At 40.3% G+C, this 19817-nt stretch overlaps 1 protein-coding gene across 2 annotated transcripts in view; it reads left to right on the plus strand.

Annotated features, from left to right (window-relative positions):
• dpp6a (dipeptidyl-peptidase 6a) overlaps positions 1-19817 on the plus strand; it is a 303760-nt gene that overhangs the window by 279353 nt on the left and 4590 nt on the right. For both annotated transcript variants that reach the window (XM_084746867.1, XM_084746868.1), the window contains exons 9-19: positions 6975-7129; positions 7900-7997; positions 8550-8673; positions 9300-9338; positions 9631-9738; positions 9904-9995; positions 12305-12352; positions 12472-12590; positions 14803-14874; positions 17708-17815; positions 18738-18807. In XM_084746867.1, coding sequence (XP_084602993.1) covers positions 6975-7129; positions 7900-7997; positions 8550-8673; positions 9300-9338; positions 9631-9738; positions 9904-9995; positions 12305-12352; positions 12472-12590; positions 14803-14874; positions 17708-17815; positions 18738-18807 — 1033 coding nt within the window. The remainder of the gene's footprint in view (positions 1-6974; positions 7130-7899; positions 7998-8549; positions 8674-9299; positions 9339-9630; positions 9739-9903; positions 9996-12304; positions 12353-12471; positions 12591-14802; positions 14875-17707; positions 17816-18737; positions 18808-19817) is intronic.

Here is a 19817-nt window from a genome sequence, read left to right on the forward strand (position 1 = left end):
TTATCTGATTGCTTTATTGAGTGTCCATGGAAACAGTTAAGTTGGAATTTATTATTTCAATAGATTGAAGAAATATTTAATGAAAACAGACTAAAGCCAAACCTTGCCTTTAAAAGCACCAGAAAACATTACAGAACTTTACAGCACAACTCCTGGAACAAAATAAGTTGATGTATCAACATAGAATACCTTTATTCATTGATTAATAAATTTATTCTTTGATTTTGAAACAGTAGTCTCAGAGCTTGTGTCCATTCAGTTGTTTAAGACAAGGCCTTAACTCCAGCGCTCCCCCAACACCCTTTTAGTTCTTTTCTGCCAGAGAAAAATGCTACAACCTTGATTCCAAAAAAGTTGGGATGCTGTGTAAAATACTAATATTGAAGCTGCCATCCAGACAACATGTTTCTCAGGGACGTCCCTGTTTGTTTCAGCAAGACGATGTCAAGACACGTTCTGCACGTGTTAGAACAGTGTGGCTTCATAGTAAAAGAGTTTGGGCTCTAGACTGGTCTGTCTGCAGCCCAGACCTTTCTCCCATCGAAAAGTTTTTGAAAATAATTGCATTCTGTTCTTGTTTACGTTTTTCACAGCGCCCCAACTTTGGGGGGCATCAGGGTCGTATATTGACACACACTGTTACGTTGTTATTTAGCCTGTCTGAGGCTATTGCACGGTACTTTACGGATGAATTGGAACACCAACTGTGAGCCAGGCCTTATCGCCCAGATCAGTGCCCAGCCTGATGAACGGGAGCAAATCCCTGCAGCCAGGTTCCAAAATATTGTGTTTAGCCTGAGACCAGACGAGTTGTAGCAGCACACTGATGCCCATGATTTTATAATGAGATGTTCGATAATCACATATGTGTGTCATGTTCAGGTGTCCAGAACATTTAGCAAAATGTGAATTCCACGTATCTGATGCTTTATTTATTTATTTTTAATGCACTAAAAGTCCTTTTCATTCCTATTAATGACAAATCCCTTTTCAGAAAATGTCTATAAGCTTGTAAATAGACTTGGCGTTTGGCCCAGTGGTGATGCCAACATCTGCAGGGGAGCTTAGAGGCCGGGCCAGGTTGTGTAATGTTTACATTCATCAGTGAGACTGCAAGGCAGAAGATTTTCCATGCTAATGACTCAGGCTTGGCTCTGGCCAAGGTCAAGCTGAGGCTCAGACTGCCGCCGAGGAGAAATGAGGTCTTAAGCTCTGGCTGTCGCTGCGCGGCAGATTTGATGCTGAGGGGTGAAAGGTTGGCAAATAATCTCCCAGGCTTGAATATCCTCTGGCTTGCATTGCTGTTTTAATCCATAAGTGTGTGTGTGTGTGTGTGTGTGTGTGTGTGTGTGTGTTAGTAGTGTGTGTTAGTAGTGTGCATGCAGGAGAGACAGACAGAGACGGGGGAAAAAAAAAAACAATTAAAGAAACGCAGCCAAGAACCCCGTCGGCTGTGTGTGTAATAGTCCAAAACGCCTCAGGAGAGTCTCAAGTGTTCTGTCATCTGTCGGCTGTCTGATTATTGAGGCTGCACTGATACTGACACATCCTGCAGTGCGGTGCAGCCCAAGGAAACAACTGTTTATTGGGCTCTGGTGTGCCGAGATAAAAACCCGGCGTTGCTTTGATTTGAGTCATGTTTGCCCCATAGATGTTTGGCTAGATGACTTGTTTGCATCGAGAGGCTTGTTCGTAGGGTTGTGTCTGTTTATCGCTCTGTTTGCGGCTGAGCCCGCGGGCCACAGAGTAACCACATAATCAACACTTGTGCACTCGAAAGGGAAAGATTAATAAAGGGAGTAAAAATGTTGGGTTTAGTTTGGAGTGAATACAAGCAGCAACTCATATGAGACACATAGTTGGTGGAACTTTTTTTTTAAGAGCACCCAAGCTGCAGTGCCTCAGATTGTTGCATGAAAATCAGTCTTCAAGGACCAGCATGCAGGATTTAGTGGCATCTAGTGGTGAGGATGTAGATTGAAACTAACTGAATACTGCTTGTCTTACCCTCCCCTTCCAAGTGTGTAGGAGAAACTACGCAAAAATTTGCAAAAAAAATGTAGAATATCTAGAGCCGGTGTTTGGTTTGTCCAACTGTGGTGTGGGCTCTGCCATCCACTTGAGTTATAACAGTTTTTAAAGCAATATATTTATATTTCTCTTGGTGCGGACAGCCCTTAAATCTTTCACACTGGTCCTTCAGCAACTTTTTGCAAGATTTGGCCTCTATTTCTTTGATATTGTGATTAAAAGATACGTTAAAGATTTGTTTGTCTTGTTCTGACAAATTTAGGATCAGGTCAAGACAAGGTTTTTTTTAATTATCAGTAGAAATCATGAGGACAAATGCATAATGGAAAGAAATACCTTTCTGCAGTTTTTATGTCTTACTGATGCACTGTAAAGCAGTAGTGATTCAGCCCGGTTGACAGGAAGTGATGCACTGTCAATTTGAAAGGGAAATACCTTTGTGATTGAGAAACAGCATGGAAAAACACTGTTTGATCATTTGAAATTCAAATGAAGGAGTGTCATCTGTAAAAACACTGGATGTTACATCCATAATGCAAATCAATAGCATCTTTCATTAGATCTGTCTGCCGCCTCTTAGAGCTACTATATGTGACACTCCTTCATTACAATATCTAAAAACAGAAAGCGAAAGTTGGCTCATATTTACTTCCCTTCTCTCATTATCACTTTCTCTCTTATTGCCTCACTTTCATTTGTTTATCGCACACACAAATGGAGAGTAACTTACTAACTAAGGAGAATTTTCGCGGTATCAGATTTTTGTAATAGAAAGGACCTTAATGGCTGGGAAACAAGATGCAACATGGCTTCAAAAAATTGTTAGTCAAATGAAAGAGCATCATCTGTAAAACTCAAATTTTGTCACTCACTTCTGTAATACCAGAAACTATTAGTTTGATAAGTGAAATCTGCAGTGTTGTAGCAATCTGGCTGGGCGATCTGTTAAAATTTTCCAAACGACCATCATCAGTCCGTCAATCAGTTATTGCCGATATCTTCGTCCCCCCAGACTTATCTCCCTTTTCAAATAGAGAAATACCACCGTTCACCTTCTGAATCCAAGTTTCTCTCCTTTACCGAACTAAGACAGCCTTAATCGGCTCAGCAATTTCATTCAAACTCGACAGAAAAACATGTAAAACTCACCAGAACCGTCTTTGTTAGTCTGTCTACTCTTCCAGCAATCACCAGCTCCGGTTTGATCGAATTAAATGCTCAGTTCACAGAGTGAAAAGAGTGCAAAGAGTCTGACTCTGCAGGCTTTTTACCTCTCACTCCTCACCAGCTCAGAGCACTCATGGTCTGGGTTAGTGGGTGTATATTGTGCCAGCGACTGTCACTCTGCAGACCTTTACATTAGTGAAATAAAATGACAAATATCACCCCAAAAAACAACCAAAAAAGCAACCAGCGATGGATTCAGCCCATCGTAGATAGATGATATGTTCGTCCAATTGTCCAACTGTACTCCAGTGACATCATTTTGACATCATCAGGTGTAATTTTTCAAACTTTGGGGGGAAGAAAAGTGTCCCTATAAGTTGCAACTGCTTGGCACCTGAAAGGTAGACCAGAAAATATAATCTCTGGAAAAATCTTAAGGAGAGTGTGTCTGTGGTACCGTTCCCAGGTAAATGTATACACAGGGGCTGCATCCTCCATCGCTTCTCTTTCCTCCTCTTCTGTTTGCTTAATATAGACCTGCACAAAAACAACTCACTGTAGCAATCTCTGGATCAAGCCACTCTGAAGACGCACGAAGCAAAATCTCACCTCGCTCCATCATGTGCTTTTCTATTCTTGCTCAATTATCACTTTCACTGTCACCTCAGTCAGCGCAGTGCTAACTGTTCTGTATTTATAGTAGCAGCTGCTTCACTCAAATGTTTTTTTTATGGCATATGTTGGGTGAAAAACTCAACTGTCATGTCGTCTTACCAGTCTGCCCGTCAGTGAGACAGGAGGAGGGCGTGTCTCATGTCAACTTGAGCAAACTAAAGACTTTTTCATCTCATAAACCCTGACGTTTTTCCATAGTTGGATTTAATAAGACCACAGTTTGCACAGCAGTTCACAATCAGTCAGGGAGCCATGATAAGTAGAGGCCAGCTTTTCTAGGGTTTATTTTTGTCTGTAGGATTGATGAATGTGTTACCTGTGATTGGTGGGGTGGACTAGAAGTAATGAATATTCAGAACACAAGAGGAAAGTAATAAGACTGCAAAAACATAGTAACTGGTCCAAGACTCTGCATCAGACATTTAGAACACACAAAAAAAGCTGCATTTCTTTCTGTGCCATAGTGCTGCTCTACTTTTCAGTTTCAGCATGCGACACTGCTGCCCTCTGTTGGAAACACAGGGACATTTTTAAGACAGGGACAGTCACCACTTTGTCATTACAAAGTTTAAGATTTATCATTCCCTGCTAATAGCAAGAAATGGACTAAATGCAACCTGCAACGTTTGATTTCCTTGTCTCTTTCTCATTAGTTCAATCTGCCTGAGTCTGTCACCTTGCATTCATTATTTCCCATTGGCCATTTGACTCATGGTATTTCATGCATTAATAATGTCCTTTACTAAGTGAATAATGTAGTCTGCACAGCAGGATGGAGAACATGGAGAGAGTAGGTGAAACTCCAAAATGCTCTGCTTGATAATCGTCACCCTGGAACTCTTCCTTCTCTGTTTCTTCCTTTATTACTCCTTAAATTTTCAAAAATAATAAAAATAAAAATTCTACTGAGAGCCCTTTTATATTGTGGTACAAAGACCCCTTGACGAACCCTATCCTTAAAGAACTCTTTCTTCCAAAAGGGTTTTTTTGGATGAGAAGGGCTCTTAAAAGAACCCTTGATGAATCTGTCAAAAAAGCCATCGTTCTTCAAAAAAAGGGCTCCTCAGGAGCAAATACTTCTGTTTAGAACCCCAGCCTGTCAGGAAGAACCCTTTTGGAACCCTTATTTCTGAGACTGTACTTCAAGTGCATTTCAAAGTCTGTACTTATACACTTTTACTTGACTGAAGAAGTTGAATCAGTAATTCTACTTTAAAGGGAGTCTGTTTTTACAGCCCCTCTGATCACGCACATATCAGGATCCTTCTAAAAACTTTCTCCTCAACTTCCCAAGGTGACTGGGCGTCCCCAGCCGAGCAGATCCGACAGCCCAGTGGTTCCACTCCACACGGAAAGCTTTTTAAGCTGCCGCTGCTGGTGTCAGCAGGCAACGGCGGGAGCCGGCCATCCGGGAAATCATTTTTATTATTTTATATATTTTTTTCATCATTTGCAAATGTGGCGCTGCATTGTTCATCTCCAGACAATGAGATCCAATCATTCCCCACTGAGCTGCACCAGCAGGGTGCAGGTGGCAGGCAAAGACTAACTGGACCAAATACTACCATTAGCCTTTTTTTCCTTCTTGTCACTGGCACAGAGATGTCTGCTGTTATAATTAGTTTAGCAGTGTCCGGATACTACAGGCGCAATTACTTCTGCAGAATTGCATTAAAGAACAAATGTACATAAGCGTCTGAACTGAGGGTGTTTGTCAAATGATGCTGCATATCAAGTAATTCCACCAAGCGTGCACAGTTAATGAAAATGCTAATTGGTAGTTGATGTCTGTTAATTCCCCAAAGCCAGCACCCAGTCCCACAGATAAACAGCAATAATGAAATTTTAATTGCAAAAGTTGATTTAAATGTAGCTGGTGGCACGTCGGAACAATAAGTCGGACTGTTCCGATGCCATCTGCGTCGTCACAACAGACTTAATAATGAAGTAGGATTGTCATGGCCACGCTTTATGTTGTCAAAAAGTTCTCAGTGAGATTTTATTTGCATAATTTCTTAATAACTCACTGTGTCAACAGAGTAGTGTGTGTATGTGTGTGTGTGTGTGTAGAAGCAGAGATAAAGGACCTAGCCTGCTTTTATCCTCCATTATGTTCTTTCTGTCTGTTGAACAAGAGTGTGTGTGATTGCAACATAATTTTAGACACACCCACACACACACACACCTGCACGCAGAGGATCTCGAGGGAGCCCTCTAGGTCCTGAGCCTGGAATGAGTTGAAGTGAGTTTCTCGCAGAAAATTGTACAAACACACACGAATTTAGAGGTGAGGGCAGCCCAAAAACTAAAGTTATACGCGGTGAAGTACACGGTGCAGTTGTACCTGGTGAGAAATTGCTGTTCGGTTCATTTCCAGGAAACGCAGCAGAGTTCTATTTAGGTCAATAGGTTGTACTGAGATTAAAAGCTGCTGTGATTTATGACCTCAGCGTTTGGTCCTGTGTGTGTGTTTTCATGTGTAGGTTTAAGGGAGAGGTACAGAGTGAGTGAGAGGGTCCAAATATAGCAAACAGGTCAGGCAGGAGTTAGTATGCTGTACTGCTGAGAGGGCAAAGAGGGTAACTTTATGTTTTCTGCTGCGTTGACCAGATTTTTAAGTGGAATTAATATCCTTTTTTTTACTCTTAGATGTTTTTTATTAAATATATGTGATGAACTGGCATTTTCTTCTTGTACTGTGCACTGTTTTGTTGTTTTTTGATTTTAAATTTACAGTAATACTTTATTTGAAGGGGTATAAATAAGACACTAAACTCTCATAACCAAGTCATGAGAGTCTTTATGAGTAGAGATCAAAAACTGCTCAACTTTAAAACTATGAATCCTGTACGATGGCCAGTAGGAGACATTCATGCAGTTAATGAATCTGTGAACAGAAAGCAAAGAGTAGCACTAATTATACAGCATTTTTATACATTTTAAAACACATTTTCCCATAACACCTGTTCATTTCTAACCCTGGCAGGGAACAACAGTATGATTCTGCTGGCCTGCAGCCACGTAATTAACTCGGTCTCTGCTGTGAGAGCTTTTATTCCCTGTCATTATGATTGATGGTCATTTTCTTCTCACTCTTCCAGAGGAGATTTTCCAGTCCCATATTGCTCATTGGTGGTCTCCAGACGGTGCCAGGTTAGCATATGCCACCATCAATGACACCCTGGTGCCCAAGATGGAGCTGCCCATGTTCACGGGCACACCGTACCCAATGGGGAAAGAGTACCACTACCCAAAGGTACACAGTTTAATCCTCAACACTACTTTGATAACTCATACCTTAAAGGTAGGATAGTATAAAGTGGAGTTGTACGAGTTACTCATCCATAGTCAGTGTATTATCCACAGTCGATGGCTGCAATGTACTGCTGTGGACAGGGTCAGCAGCAAAATGTATTTTACTCACCTAAAAAAGTTAAAGTAAATATCAATTTAATGGAAAGCTACAGCCCTTTGTGATGAGAAAACTGAAGATATAATGCCTCTTACATTACTCTCTCCAGAGCCACCAGACTCCATTGATAAAAACATCACTTTAGATTATCTAACACAGGAGTTGCTGGTCTACTGGTGGCTCCATCTTTTAGTTTGTTTGTGTTATTGTGTGACTTTGTTGTTTTTAAAGGGCTAGTTTGGATTCACAGAAGTCACATAATGACATGAGCAAAGTAAAAGATAGAGGCAGCAGTAGACGAGCACTGCAGGGTGAAATTAATGATTTTGCCTATGGAGTATGGCTGGTTTGGAGAGCGTTATATCTAGCTTATATAAAGGCGATTCCCATCAGAAAAAGCTGGCTGATGGCAGTGAAAATATTTTTAATATAGTGAAACGGATACTGATTTTTTTTAGGTGGATCTGGACGGTGTTGATTCTCATCCACTGTAGTTGATACACTGACTATGGATTAAACCCCACCATTAAACAAACCGGACTATCCCTTTAAGTCTTTGCTCAGAGCTGCTGTTGTATGATTTCAATTTTCTCCTCCTCCTTCGTCCCGTTCAGGCCGGCGAGGAGAACCCAGTCATCACTCTGTATGTTGTGAACCTGAACGGCCCCCTTCACACCATCGAGATGAGGAGACCCGATGATCCCAGGATAGGGTGAGGCATGCAACCAATCAACCTCTCCACTCAGTCAAATCATGAACATTTTACACCTCCTGCACTCGTTCCATAAATTTACATATTTTGTTCATATTGATATATCTGCTCATGTGTGTAATCACTTTGCATGTATTCATGTTCTGACGCTGTTTGCACGTTTGTCAAAAATCATATAAATTTCCTTGTATAATTGAGCACGCGAAGAACATAAATTCTGTTTCTCCAGTGATGAATTTTTATTTAATGTGGTCCTGTGTTTAGTTCCATTAAGTTTAATGCCCTCATTTGCTCTGTTCATATTTATACTTAATTATTTATTTCTCCTTCGCTGTGGCTCATCATGAGCTGCTTTAATATCTCAATTTTTCTGCAAAAGATCATTAATGTTTCATCCGTTTTTAAAATTCATAATCTACAATTAGTAAATGGAAACATTTTGGCATTTTTTTCCATTCAGTCTTATTTTCTAATATCTTTTTGTCTCAGTGATCAGTCATTAACTCACCCAGACCTCAAACTACAAGTGAAGTGTTTCCTGTGTTTTGTCAGAGAGTACTATGTGACCATGGTAAAATGGGCCACCACCACCAAACTGGCCATCAACTGGCTGAACAGAGCCCAGAACATCTCCATACTAACACTGTGCGAGGCCACGACAGGAGTCTGCACAAAGGTACGCCCGAGTCCTGTGTCTTTGCACTACCATTATACATACTGTGTGTTTTTTTTTTCCACCACAGGAACTGTCCCCAGGGACTAGAAACCTTTGAACCAACTTTGGTGTGTTTCCAACGCAGGGACGTGGGTCTGAATTAAATGTCAGAGACATTATTTTATCCCCAAAAAGTCTGATGTTCATTGCGTTACATACGACAAATGGACCGACGATGTACTGTTATATTATCACGCTTTTTTTTAAATGTAATTATTGAGCAGCAGTATACTGTACATGGTATAAAATATGCAGTTACTAAAAAGAGAAAGGCGGAAGCAGAATGCTCACTTTTTTAAACCAACCCCCTGCCCTGCCTCAACCTCTATTAGAAAACAGAACGAGACAGGGCACACAGAATACAATAATAATAATAAAAATATGAGTGATTTTTTTCTCATATGTCAGCAGACAAATTTGTCCAATCTTCAAGGGCTTATAAACTGCGATGGAAATCCAAACAACAATGGTCTGAAGGAAACTTTTAGCTCCCTCAAAAGAATATCCTGGTTCATGGTACTTTGTATGGAAGTGTGGCAGAGACTGTTTTCATCCACCAACTGAAATCTGTCTGTCTTTTTCTGCAGAAACATGAGGATGAAAGTGAAGGATGGCTGCACAGACAGGTGGGAATATTGACACACGTTTTTTTGTTTGTGATGATCATCAAATCAAAGCCGCTGTTGACTCAGCTTCATTATCCGGCGATTCTCACCTGATTATTGCTCTGTTTTGTGCAGCAATTAGATTCAGCTTGTAAAATTTACATGGTAATATTGCAGGTTTTTATATGCTGTCTGTTGAAAATTGCGATGGGGGGGATTTTGCATTTAACAACCAATTTCCATAGTTTTTCTGGCGCTCTGTTTTTATGTTCTGTTACTCAAAAGGTTTGAATGATCTTCTTTTTGTCTTCAGAATGAGAAGCCGCTCTTTTCCAAAGACGGGCTGAAGCTGTTCTTCACTCGTGCCATTCCTCAAGGAGGCCGGGGAAAGTTCTTCCACATCTCCATGTCCATCTCCCAGGTACGAGAATAAGCATGCGTATGTTCATGTGTATTAATTTGTCATAAATAAGCTGCATAACAGACAGTGATTCCAAAATTACGTGATCAATAAAGTGTTTTATGTTTTACTGTCTTGATATGCACTTGTCATCACTTTACTTTTTTTTTTTTTTTATCTCTGAAGCCAAACACCAGCACAGACACGCTGCAGTCCATCACATCTGGAGACTGGGATGTTACCAAAGTCCTGGCCTACAGTGAGGACAGCCAGTTGATGTGAGTGAGCACCCACAATCCACCACTCCAATCAAACCGGCATCACCGACCCCACCACAAAAACAAATAAAAATCCTGTAGTCATTTACTCTGTGTAGGTACACGTCGTTTAAATTCTCAGCAGACTCACATGGATGGAAGCAGCAGCTCATTTATTGGATATTTATGAAGTTTTGTGAAGCTGTCATTCTCCTGCTGGAGCATCAAACAATAACTGCTCACTTCAACCATTGCTAAACTCGATAAACATGTCAGCTGTCTTTGTCATAATGATGAAACAGAAGGTAACTTGTGAGGAAAAAATAAATATGCTGGCAAGAGCGGCATGCTCAGCTATAACACAAAAGAAGGTGATAATTAATATGTTTTTTTTATTGGAAAACATGTTGGAAACCATGCCCAATTTGTTATCTTCATTCCAAAATGAAGGGTTGACCAAAATATCTATCATCTGTATGTGATAAGAAACAGTTAAAACTTTCAGGAGAGGTGGTGGGTTGAATGTTTCAGCACCATGGACAGAGACAGAGACTGACCACAAATTTAAATGCTGTGTTTCTGTTGTTTCCAAGCATTGAGTGTTCAGCTAGTGTTCATTTAGACAGCAAATTTAGATTTGGTTATTGTCTTTTGACTAAAATGCCATTCACTTTTAGTTTGTCCTCTAAATTGTTTTAGTTTTAGTCCAGTTATAGTTGAGTTATAGTTGTAATACATTATTTAAACTTTCCTCTGGAATTTATAAACTCTCTAAATACTCCTGGAGGAGGTGTCTAATCTATTTTTAACATTTAGTATACAGCATTTATTCTGTCATATGTCTAACATGAAGTATACACCATTTCTTCAAAAGTGCATTTTTTTGGCTCAACAGTGAAACTTTTTATCTTTATTTGTGTCAATCGATCTTTTGATTTGTGATCTAAGATTAGCAACTCTGCTGTTTCAAGTTTAGCCAAACACACCAGCTCGGCTTAGCTGATACGATAATGTTAGCTTAAAAACACTAAAACTATGAGTCTTTTTACCTTTGCGTAAATTTTGGGATGACTCATCTGCAAAGTTTGTTGTGTTTTTACCCATGATCGTTGCTCCAGTCCATTTACAAAGGGTCTCGCTTTCCTTGACATCAAATGTGAAATTTATCCATACATCTATTCTGTTTTTATCTAAAAAAAAAAACAATGTGAAAAGGACACGTACATCTCCGCGCTCAATGGGTTGGGTGCTGGATCATAAAATATCTAAACAGAAGAGGAGAAAATCTGCACACCAGAAGAGCTCCCATTCAAACAATTTATTAGCATGATGTTTCAAGCTATAGGCTCTTCTGGAGCGTGTCTCTTTGTGTCCATCTAACCTCCTGACCACACAAATAGATTGGATCTCTTCTCTAGTTGTCCCTCCCTAACATCTTCGTCTAGTTTTTATTCTTTGACAAAAGTGTCAGTAGATCCCATGATAGTTTATGTCATCATATATTACTTTTATGTAGTTGTCATCCTGTTTTCATCAATAAAAACATGTTATTGACAAGAACTATATTGAAAATTTGTAGTCAATGGGTTGACACTGGTTTCAGCACCATGGACAGAGACAGATACCCCACAAATGCTGGGTTTCTTACTGCATCCCTGCAGCTGAGAGTTTCAGCACCATGGACAGAGCACAGTGAGGCAGACTGAGTAAACCTGCTTATAGTCAAGATGGATGTTGAATCTGATCTATGGCTGCTTTACTGCGCTGATGCCACATTTTGAGACAGCAGCTGTACTTACTGCGTATTGTGGCGAACCTCATGTTCTCCTATCAGCCTGCACAGATCCACGCTATAAACTACTCTAAATGTGTTTGGTGCAAAAGTGTCTCTGCTGCACCCGAGAGGAATGTGACTCATCCCCATCATTCCCAAATAATTTCACACCCACACTTCGGGCCACAAGGCAACTGCGATCCGACTAACGTGATTTTGCATGTACACACCTGCACTCACACACAAACATGTGTACAAACACAGTCAGTTATTGTTCCCGGTGCTGAATGACTGAAAAATCCCCAAAAAAGTCTCCTCTAAGGGGTTAAGAGTTGGCCTACTTCTTTCTAAAAGGTTTCATCTCCCCTCTTTTCCCCCCATCATTCATTTATGAAACATTTATTCTAGCGAGTAGTTGGGTCACTGCTTCTGTGCTTTTTTCCCCCGCTGAGTGGTGAACGCAGCTCTGCTCAAGTCGCAAAAAAGACTGAATGAACCTGATGTCTGCAGCTATGAATTATTATACATGTTATTTCTTTCCCTCCTGTTATTGTAGATACTTCTTGAGCACTGAGGACGGTCCGATGCGAAGACATTTGTACAGGTAACGGTTGTTATATCTGTATCATCTTTTCAGTGTCAGCAGTTGTTGTTTTGGACGTGAAACAGACTAAAGAAAAGAAGTTTTGAAAAAGTTAAAAATCGTCTTCTTTATTTCCACAGTGCGGACACCTTCGGCTCATTCAACCGTCGCTGTCTGTCGTGTGCCTTGTCCGACATCTGTAGATATGTCAGCGGCTCCTTCAGCCACAACATGAGCTATTTCCTGCTCAGCTGCCAAGGTAGCTAACACTGTATCTTTGATTTATGTCTGCCTCTTTTGAACTAAACTCTCCCTGTCCCTCTATTTTTCTTCTTAACTTGTCTACAACCCCGATTACAAAAAAGTTGTGACGTGTCACGGTGCAATGAATTTCAAAAACCTTTTCAACCTATATGCAATTGAATACAATACAAAGACAAGATATTTAATGTTAAAACTGATAATCTTTGTTGTTTTTTGTAAATATACACCTGTAACGTTCTGAAAAAGTTGGAAAAGTGGCATGTGTATAACTGTGATGCTTTTCTTTTAACAACGCTCAGTAAGCTTTGGAAACTGAGGACACTAATTGTTGAAGATTTGAAAGTGGAATTCTTGATATACGACTTCTGGTGCTCAACAGTCTGGGGTCTTTGTTGTCATATTTTGCACTTCATAATACACCACACACTTTCAATGGGGCTGCAGGCAGGTCAGTCTAGTACCCGACCTGTTTTACTACAAAGCCACGCTGTTTGAACACGAGCAGAATGTGTCTTGCCATTGTCTTGCTGAAAAAGACGTGGTCTGGATGGAAGTATATGTCACTCCAAAACCCTGTATGCACCTTTCAGCTGGCCTTTTAACTTGCGCTGATAACAATCTGCTCTTTAGCCTGGACGACACAACGTCTGTGATTTCCAAAAATAATTTGAAGCGTGGACTCGTCAGACCACAGCACACTTTTCCACTTTGCTTCAGTCCATTTCAGATGAGCTTGGGCTCAGAGAAGACTGCAGCCTTTCTGGATGTTGTTGATATGTGTCTTTCACTTTGCATGATAAAGCCTTAACTTTTATTTGTAGACGCAGAGACAAATGTAGTATCCTTTATACAGTCATGTGGGTTTTTAATCCAGTTTTTAATGCTTTGCTGCTGAGGGGTCAAAGGTCACAAGCATTCATGCAGAGATTTCTCTGTATTCTCTGTGTTTTGTATGAAGAAACGTTGTTCTGTTGGGCTTTTTGTCCACTCATTTTTTCACAAAGTGCTGAACCTCACCCTTGTCCATGTTACTATCTTCTGTTAGCAGTACACCTGGTTACCTTTTGAGTTCCCAGTCTTTTGTTGCCCCTGTTCCAACTTTTTAGAAACATGTTGGAGGCATCAGATTATGCATATTTACAAAAAACAAGAGATCATGTCTTTGTACTGAATTCAATTGAATACAAGCATAAAAGGATTTGCAAATCATTGCATTCTGTTTTAATTATGTCTCACAAAATTCCCCAACTTTTTTGGCATTGGGGTTGTACTTTGGTGCAGCACTATTTAGCATTATTCAAAAGTTTCTGCATGTCTCTGTCAGGTTCAGCACTTTTTGGTGTAACAATCAAAAAAGTGACATTGTGCTTTTAAAACAGACTTTGAGTGTCTGCTTTCCAGTTCTTACTCTCATCTTGTTGTGCCTCTCCTGCTACCTTTGATCCATATATAATGTGCTGGGCATGACAATAACCAAAAGAACAAAGACAAAAGGCAAAGTGCACTGTCTTCATGCTGCTGCTTCAAAAACAGAGCCCGAAAAAGTCAAGAATCATGTTTTTGTGATTTTAGTCTGACTGAAGCCTTGTAGCTTTAATATTTAATCTCCGATGAAACACTTTCGTGTCAGTCACCTTTGAAACTTAGTAAGTAATCATCAGAGAATGACCATAGTGCCATCAAACCCCAGCAATCACTGGTAGTCAGCTGGTCCTGCACCTCATACATTTGTAATCCGCCTCTATCTTCGCTGCCTGCCTCCAAGAATTTACTTGATGAGGTTATGCTATCATTACCGCAAGGAGACAGAGTGAGAGGACGAGAAGGAGGCAGGGAGGGAGCGACCGGTGTATTTTCCACCAAACACAACCGCAGTGTTCCTGTACTGCGGTCCCAATTTGCTAAGTGCATCAATCACTTCATCTGCTGTCCCTTCTCCCTCTGGTTTGAGGTTTTAGGGCTTCAGTGTAAGGGACTTTGCCTCCGTTTGTGGCCTAGATATGGAAAGGCTATCTCAGCGATTACATTACATAAATCCAATAAGCAAATAATTGTCTCTTTTTTTGATAGACAAAAGATCTGGGACGTCTTTTTCTGGCACAAACAAAAAAAAAAAGCCTAAAAAAATCATTGTACCTGTACCACAACTTTAGTGTTGCATGTCATTGTCAAATAATATGTAACACCTTTTTTCTTTTACTTTTTAGGCCCAGACATCCCATTTGTAGCCATCTACAAGACCCAGACAGACGGAGAAAGCGAGACGCAGGACAGAGGGAGTGAGTATTTCAGCCCACTAAATCCCAGATTTGCATTTACAAGGCTGTGAATTATGTTAAAGACATTACCAGTGACCTTGTGATGCGGTAGAATAATGGCTACACTGACGGCGACCTTGTCAGTAGAGGACAGGAGTGGTGCAGAAAGGCCACCTGTGCACTGAGTCACTGTTTGTCTATAAGCCAAGTCCAGCATAATAGTAGTAATCACATTACTCCTCACAATGGATGTCCTCATTAAATTATAACCTGCCCAACGGCTACATCAGCATACTGTAATTTGATCACTACAGTGTGTGTGTGTGTGTGTGTGTGTGTGCGTGTGTGCGCCACTCAGTGTCATCTTTTACCAATATGATGTCCCTGCGCTGACTGTGTTAAATGAAGGAAATGAAATGTTATTACCATACATTATCGGATATGTTCGGCTGTTTTCCAAACGCTCACACACCAAACTGGTGACTTTGCTGTTTTTTTAGGCGTCTCTATGCTAACAGATTTAAAACTCTACTGAAATGAACGTGACTGACATTCATAAACTATGCAAAGTTTCATCACAGCAATGCAGTCAAGACGCCGTAATAATTAACAAGGCTAAGGGTACATTCCAGTACCCATACTACTGTTTAGCATTCCACGAAAAGATTTAGTATGACCCAACAGTATCTCAAAATAGCAGCATGTCCTACTGCATCTGGTTGCAATTTACAGTATCCAAGTCAGCACGCTTTAATGGTTATTCTGACCCACAATCCTCTGCACAGCAGCAGATTCTTCAAGTTGACAGAGCTGCTGAGAGAGCACAGATAAATGACAGCTGATTAGCTGCGTTCCAAATTGCATACTTTTGTTACTCCAAATTTCTTCCTACGGACTACGACAGATGTATGAACTCAAGGCACAATGTTATTACAAAAGTAGTATGTCCCAGGTGTATGCATGCTGCGTGCAACAGCACATATTTGTAAGTGCAGCTGCAGTATCTACTGAAAGTAAAAGGAAAAAGTATGAGCTTTGGAAGGCAGCTTGAGTCTACAGCTACACTCGCAGCTCTTTAAGTCTGTACTTGAGCTGAATGCTACCATTGGCATGCCAACATGCTACCAATGCCAATTTTAAGTATAATGTCAATCATATTCTCCTGCTAAACCTGAGCATTTTACTGTGCATAGCGTTGTCATTTTTAGCATATTAGCATGGTAACATTACCATAAACACTGACTGGACAGCCACAAAAATAATTTCCTCTTTAGGAAATAGCAATGAACAGATGAATGAATGTGTGACTGAAATTACATGGCAGTCGATTGAATAGTATGCAAGACCTTTCACTTGAAACCACAAATGTCAACCCCTTGGTCTTAGATCAAAAGTCTCGGGGTCACCAAAGTCAGTAGGATTCATCCACTGGGGACCATGAATATTTGTGCCAAATTTCATGGAGGTACATTCAGTAGTTGCCATTCCTAGGGCATTGTCTGAGTGCCTTTTTTTTGTTATAATATGAGGGCATGATAGGTTAAATAGCATTATCTGTGCTCAAACACTGAGCGGTGACAGAGTCAAGGTCGTACAGGAATTAGTGTATGCATGCATACAGAAACAGATTGTTGGCTCCAGACAGTAATCGAGGTAGAGCTCCTCTTCCTCTTCTTCTCCTCCCTTTGAGAAGGTTTAATTGAAGTTTTCCTCATTCAGGCTGCCAGGTTTTATCAGAGTTTGTCAGTGTGGGCAGGTCTGGCAGCCGTCTGTGGATTTCCCTCCTGGATGATGCCTTTTGACCGTTTACACAAAGCAATCCCCAACATACAATGTTTGCTGCATCCCCTTTGGCTTCAGCAGTCACGGCAACCAGGAGCGATAAGTTAGTGTTGCCTGAACCAGCTGTAGCTGCTGAATGAGTACAGCTGCTTCTCTTTTCAGGACAGCCTCTTGAGACATTAAGTTTGCCTTGAGCAAATTCGGGTCACAATCCAGGTTTCAGCTGCAGTCATGTCTGTTTTTCTGCTTTGCATTTCGTCGGAGAGTTTTGGAGGATGAGCGACTCTCATATTGTGTGGAGCTGCTTTTCTGTATGAATTTTAATGCACAGCTCTATGCATATTTCTACGCCAGCCAATTTATCAGAAATAAATTATGTATTTTGTTACACCAGCATAATCCACTAACTTGTAAAAGTTGTAGTCTTGGGTATGTATATTAAACAAGAAACTACACAATCACATTTATTGGGCTGCAAAGTCCCAAAGTCCAATACAACATCTTCAAATGTCTTGTTTTGTCAGCAACTCAAATTTATTGTTTACTGCCATAGAGATTAAGTCTTTTTAATGACAGACTTGTCTTGTGTGCTTTGTCTTATTAAAACATTTAAACTGCCAAAATAATAATGTGGAAGCCCTGAGAAGCTGTGAGGGAGGAAAAAATTCAGTACCACTTTATAATAATAGCTGATAAGAAATGACAATCGATTACATTGATGTGATTACATTATTAAGCTTTTTTATTGTTGCACACGAGAAAAACATCTCAAATATTGTCTATTATCAATTTACCTTTTATTCATTCATTATTCTAAAGTGTTATTCTGCTGATGCAGTTTGATCTAAACTGTTTTCTCTCATGTGTTTATGACGTAAGAACAAGTTAAAAACACAAAAAATTATCCCTGGAAAAAAAATTCCTTTCTATCAGTGAGGAAAAAAGACTATTTCTCCTACAGTCATAAACACAGGAGAGAAAATTTAGATCTTTTTCAGAGGTTTTTACTTGCATGTGTGCATCGTAACTATAACTTAGTAAATCTCATTGGTTAATCATGTGCTCTCTACAGGTATCACTGAAGTACATATACTGGAGAACAATGAGAACCTGAGGCTGACCCTGGACTCCATGCAGATGCCCACAGTGCACTACAAGGAGATCAACATGGACGACTACAGTAAGTGTCAGAGCCACAGTCACACTGATGGACACGTAAAGACCATGCATGAGAATAATCTGATAGTTGATAGACAAACATAATGCAGACTGGATGATTGTTAACCACAGAGGGGGGAACACAAGCAATAGTTAAGTTGCAGTGAGCTCTGACAGCAACAAAAGTCTATCAGAGCTTTGCAAAGCATGTGTGCATTATCAACTAGACCTACAGCTTGATTAAGAACCCAAAAGGAACAAATGATCTCAGATATTAATTAAATATGACCCTGCCAGGGAAAGTGTACCTCCTCCCAGATGGCAGAAGACTCTGTTGTTGCAGGTCCAACAAGGTGGCTTTTGCCCTCTGATTGGCTTTAACTTGATAAATATTGCCAAGATCATTCAAGTTAGTGCCAGCAGTCTTTTGGCAAAGTTTAACAATCCACCCTAGCCTAGTTTAGTTCAGCAGGGTGAGGATGCCAAACCACTGCAAAAGTTATGAGTGACTCAATAAAAGATGACTAAACCATTTCCAAGGGTGATCTCTCAAACATTAAAACTCCTTAACTTTCTCAGGAGAAACGGTCTCTGATTGGACCTTGTGCAAATGGAGTCGGCACTGGCGTCGGATGTCATATTATCATCCAGGACGGCGCCCAAGTATCAATATTGCATTTTATCGATGGCACAGCTGTGCAGACACTAAGCCGCTTAGGTGCTGACATAAAAAAGCAAATGCAACAGTTGACAGCAGTGGTTCCCAACGTTTCTGGCCTTAAAATGAAGAAGCTCGTATGTTAATTTGCTCAAATAAATATTTTAAAGATTCTCCCCTCTTATATTGTTTGTTTGAATTTTCTAACTTTCTTCCATGTTAGTTTTTTCTCTCTGTATTGACTGCACTGTTGTGGATTAACAGCTGTTTGTATCTGCTGTTACAGCTTTGTCGATGCAGATCCTCAAACCTGCCGGCTTCGTGGACACAGCACACTATCCACTGCTGCTGCTTGTGTATGTATGAACACGTTTTCACACACACCACACGTGATGCACACACACACAGTTAAACAAAGACAATGTGTGTGACTATTACCAGCATTGACCCATGTCCACACTTCGGTTCTGTCCTCATCAGTGGAGGCTTCCTGGACTGAGTCTTAATCCGGTTTATTAATCTACAGACGTACCTGCTTTGTGCTGGACTGCAGCCTGATAATAATTACCCTGTGAATGAGGAAACTTACCCTCCTGTCCCACCTATTCTTGCATTAGCATTTCTTCCCTCGTGCCTTTAGCTGTCTTTACTCTGCAGCTCAAATTTAAACACCTAAATTCCCTGTATGCTCATTTTGACCATGTGGCCATATTAGTTTTAGTTGAAATAAAAGGTTTATCTTTAGACCTGACCTCCTTTCTCTGGAGAGGAATGTCTGCAATAATAATCTTAAAAACAGATCCAGTTTTACTGTTCTGGAACAAGTTATGTTACTGTGCAAAAGTTTGGAATCACCTCTGATACTGATAATTTTCTTCTTCAATTAAATAATTCTGACACTTTATGTATTACCTTTGTTTGAAATAGTTTTGGCCCCAAAAGAAAAAGAATATAAGAATCAAAACTATCATTTAGTTGATATCACCAGAGAAGAATACATGTTTCTGACAAAAATACTCAATTTTTAAATTAGTATTCCAGTCCAAAAAAGTGTAAGTGACCCAGGATCAGTACTGAACCACAACAGTACCTCTGCAGTCTGCTCAGCGGTTCGACTGAACCGGTTTAAACTCTGATTTGTCAGCCCACTGTTTGCTTGTCTGATATTCTGTGACCCAGTTCCAGTGGCGCTAATCTGAGAGCAGGCCTGTTCAATTCCTGTTTAGAAAAATTAAGTGCCATGGGGTTGGATGTTTACATTTCTTGTCTCACCTGTAAATTTGTAAACCAATGCAGGTTTTTATTTTTCACCATACCTGTTAATTCCAGCTTGCACTTCACCCTTACACAATCACTTCCTCTCTAA

This window comes from Lutjanus erythropterus, chromosome 21 (genome assembly GCF_056507025.1).
Source record: "Lutjanus erythropterus isolate fLutEry1 chromosome 21, fLutEry1.hap2, whole genome shotgun sequence".
Classification (NCBI taxonomy): domain Eukaryota; kingdom Metazoa; phylum Chordata; class Actinopteri; order Lutjaniformes; family Lutjanidae; genus Lutjanus; species Lutjanus erythropterus.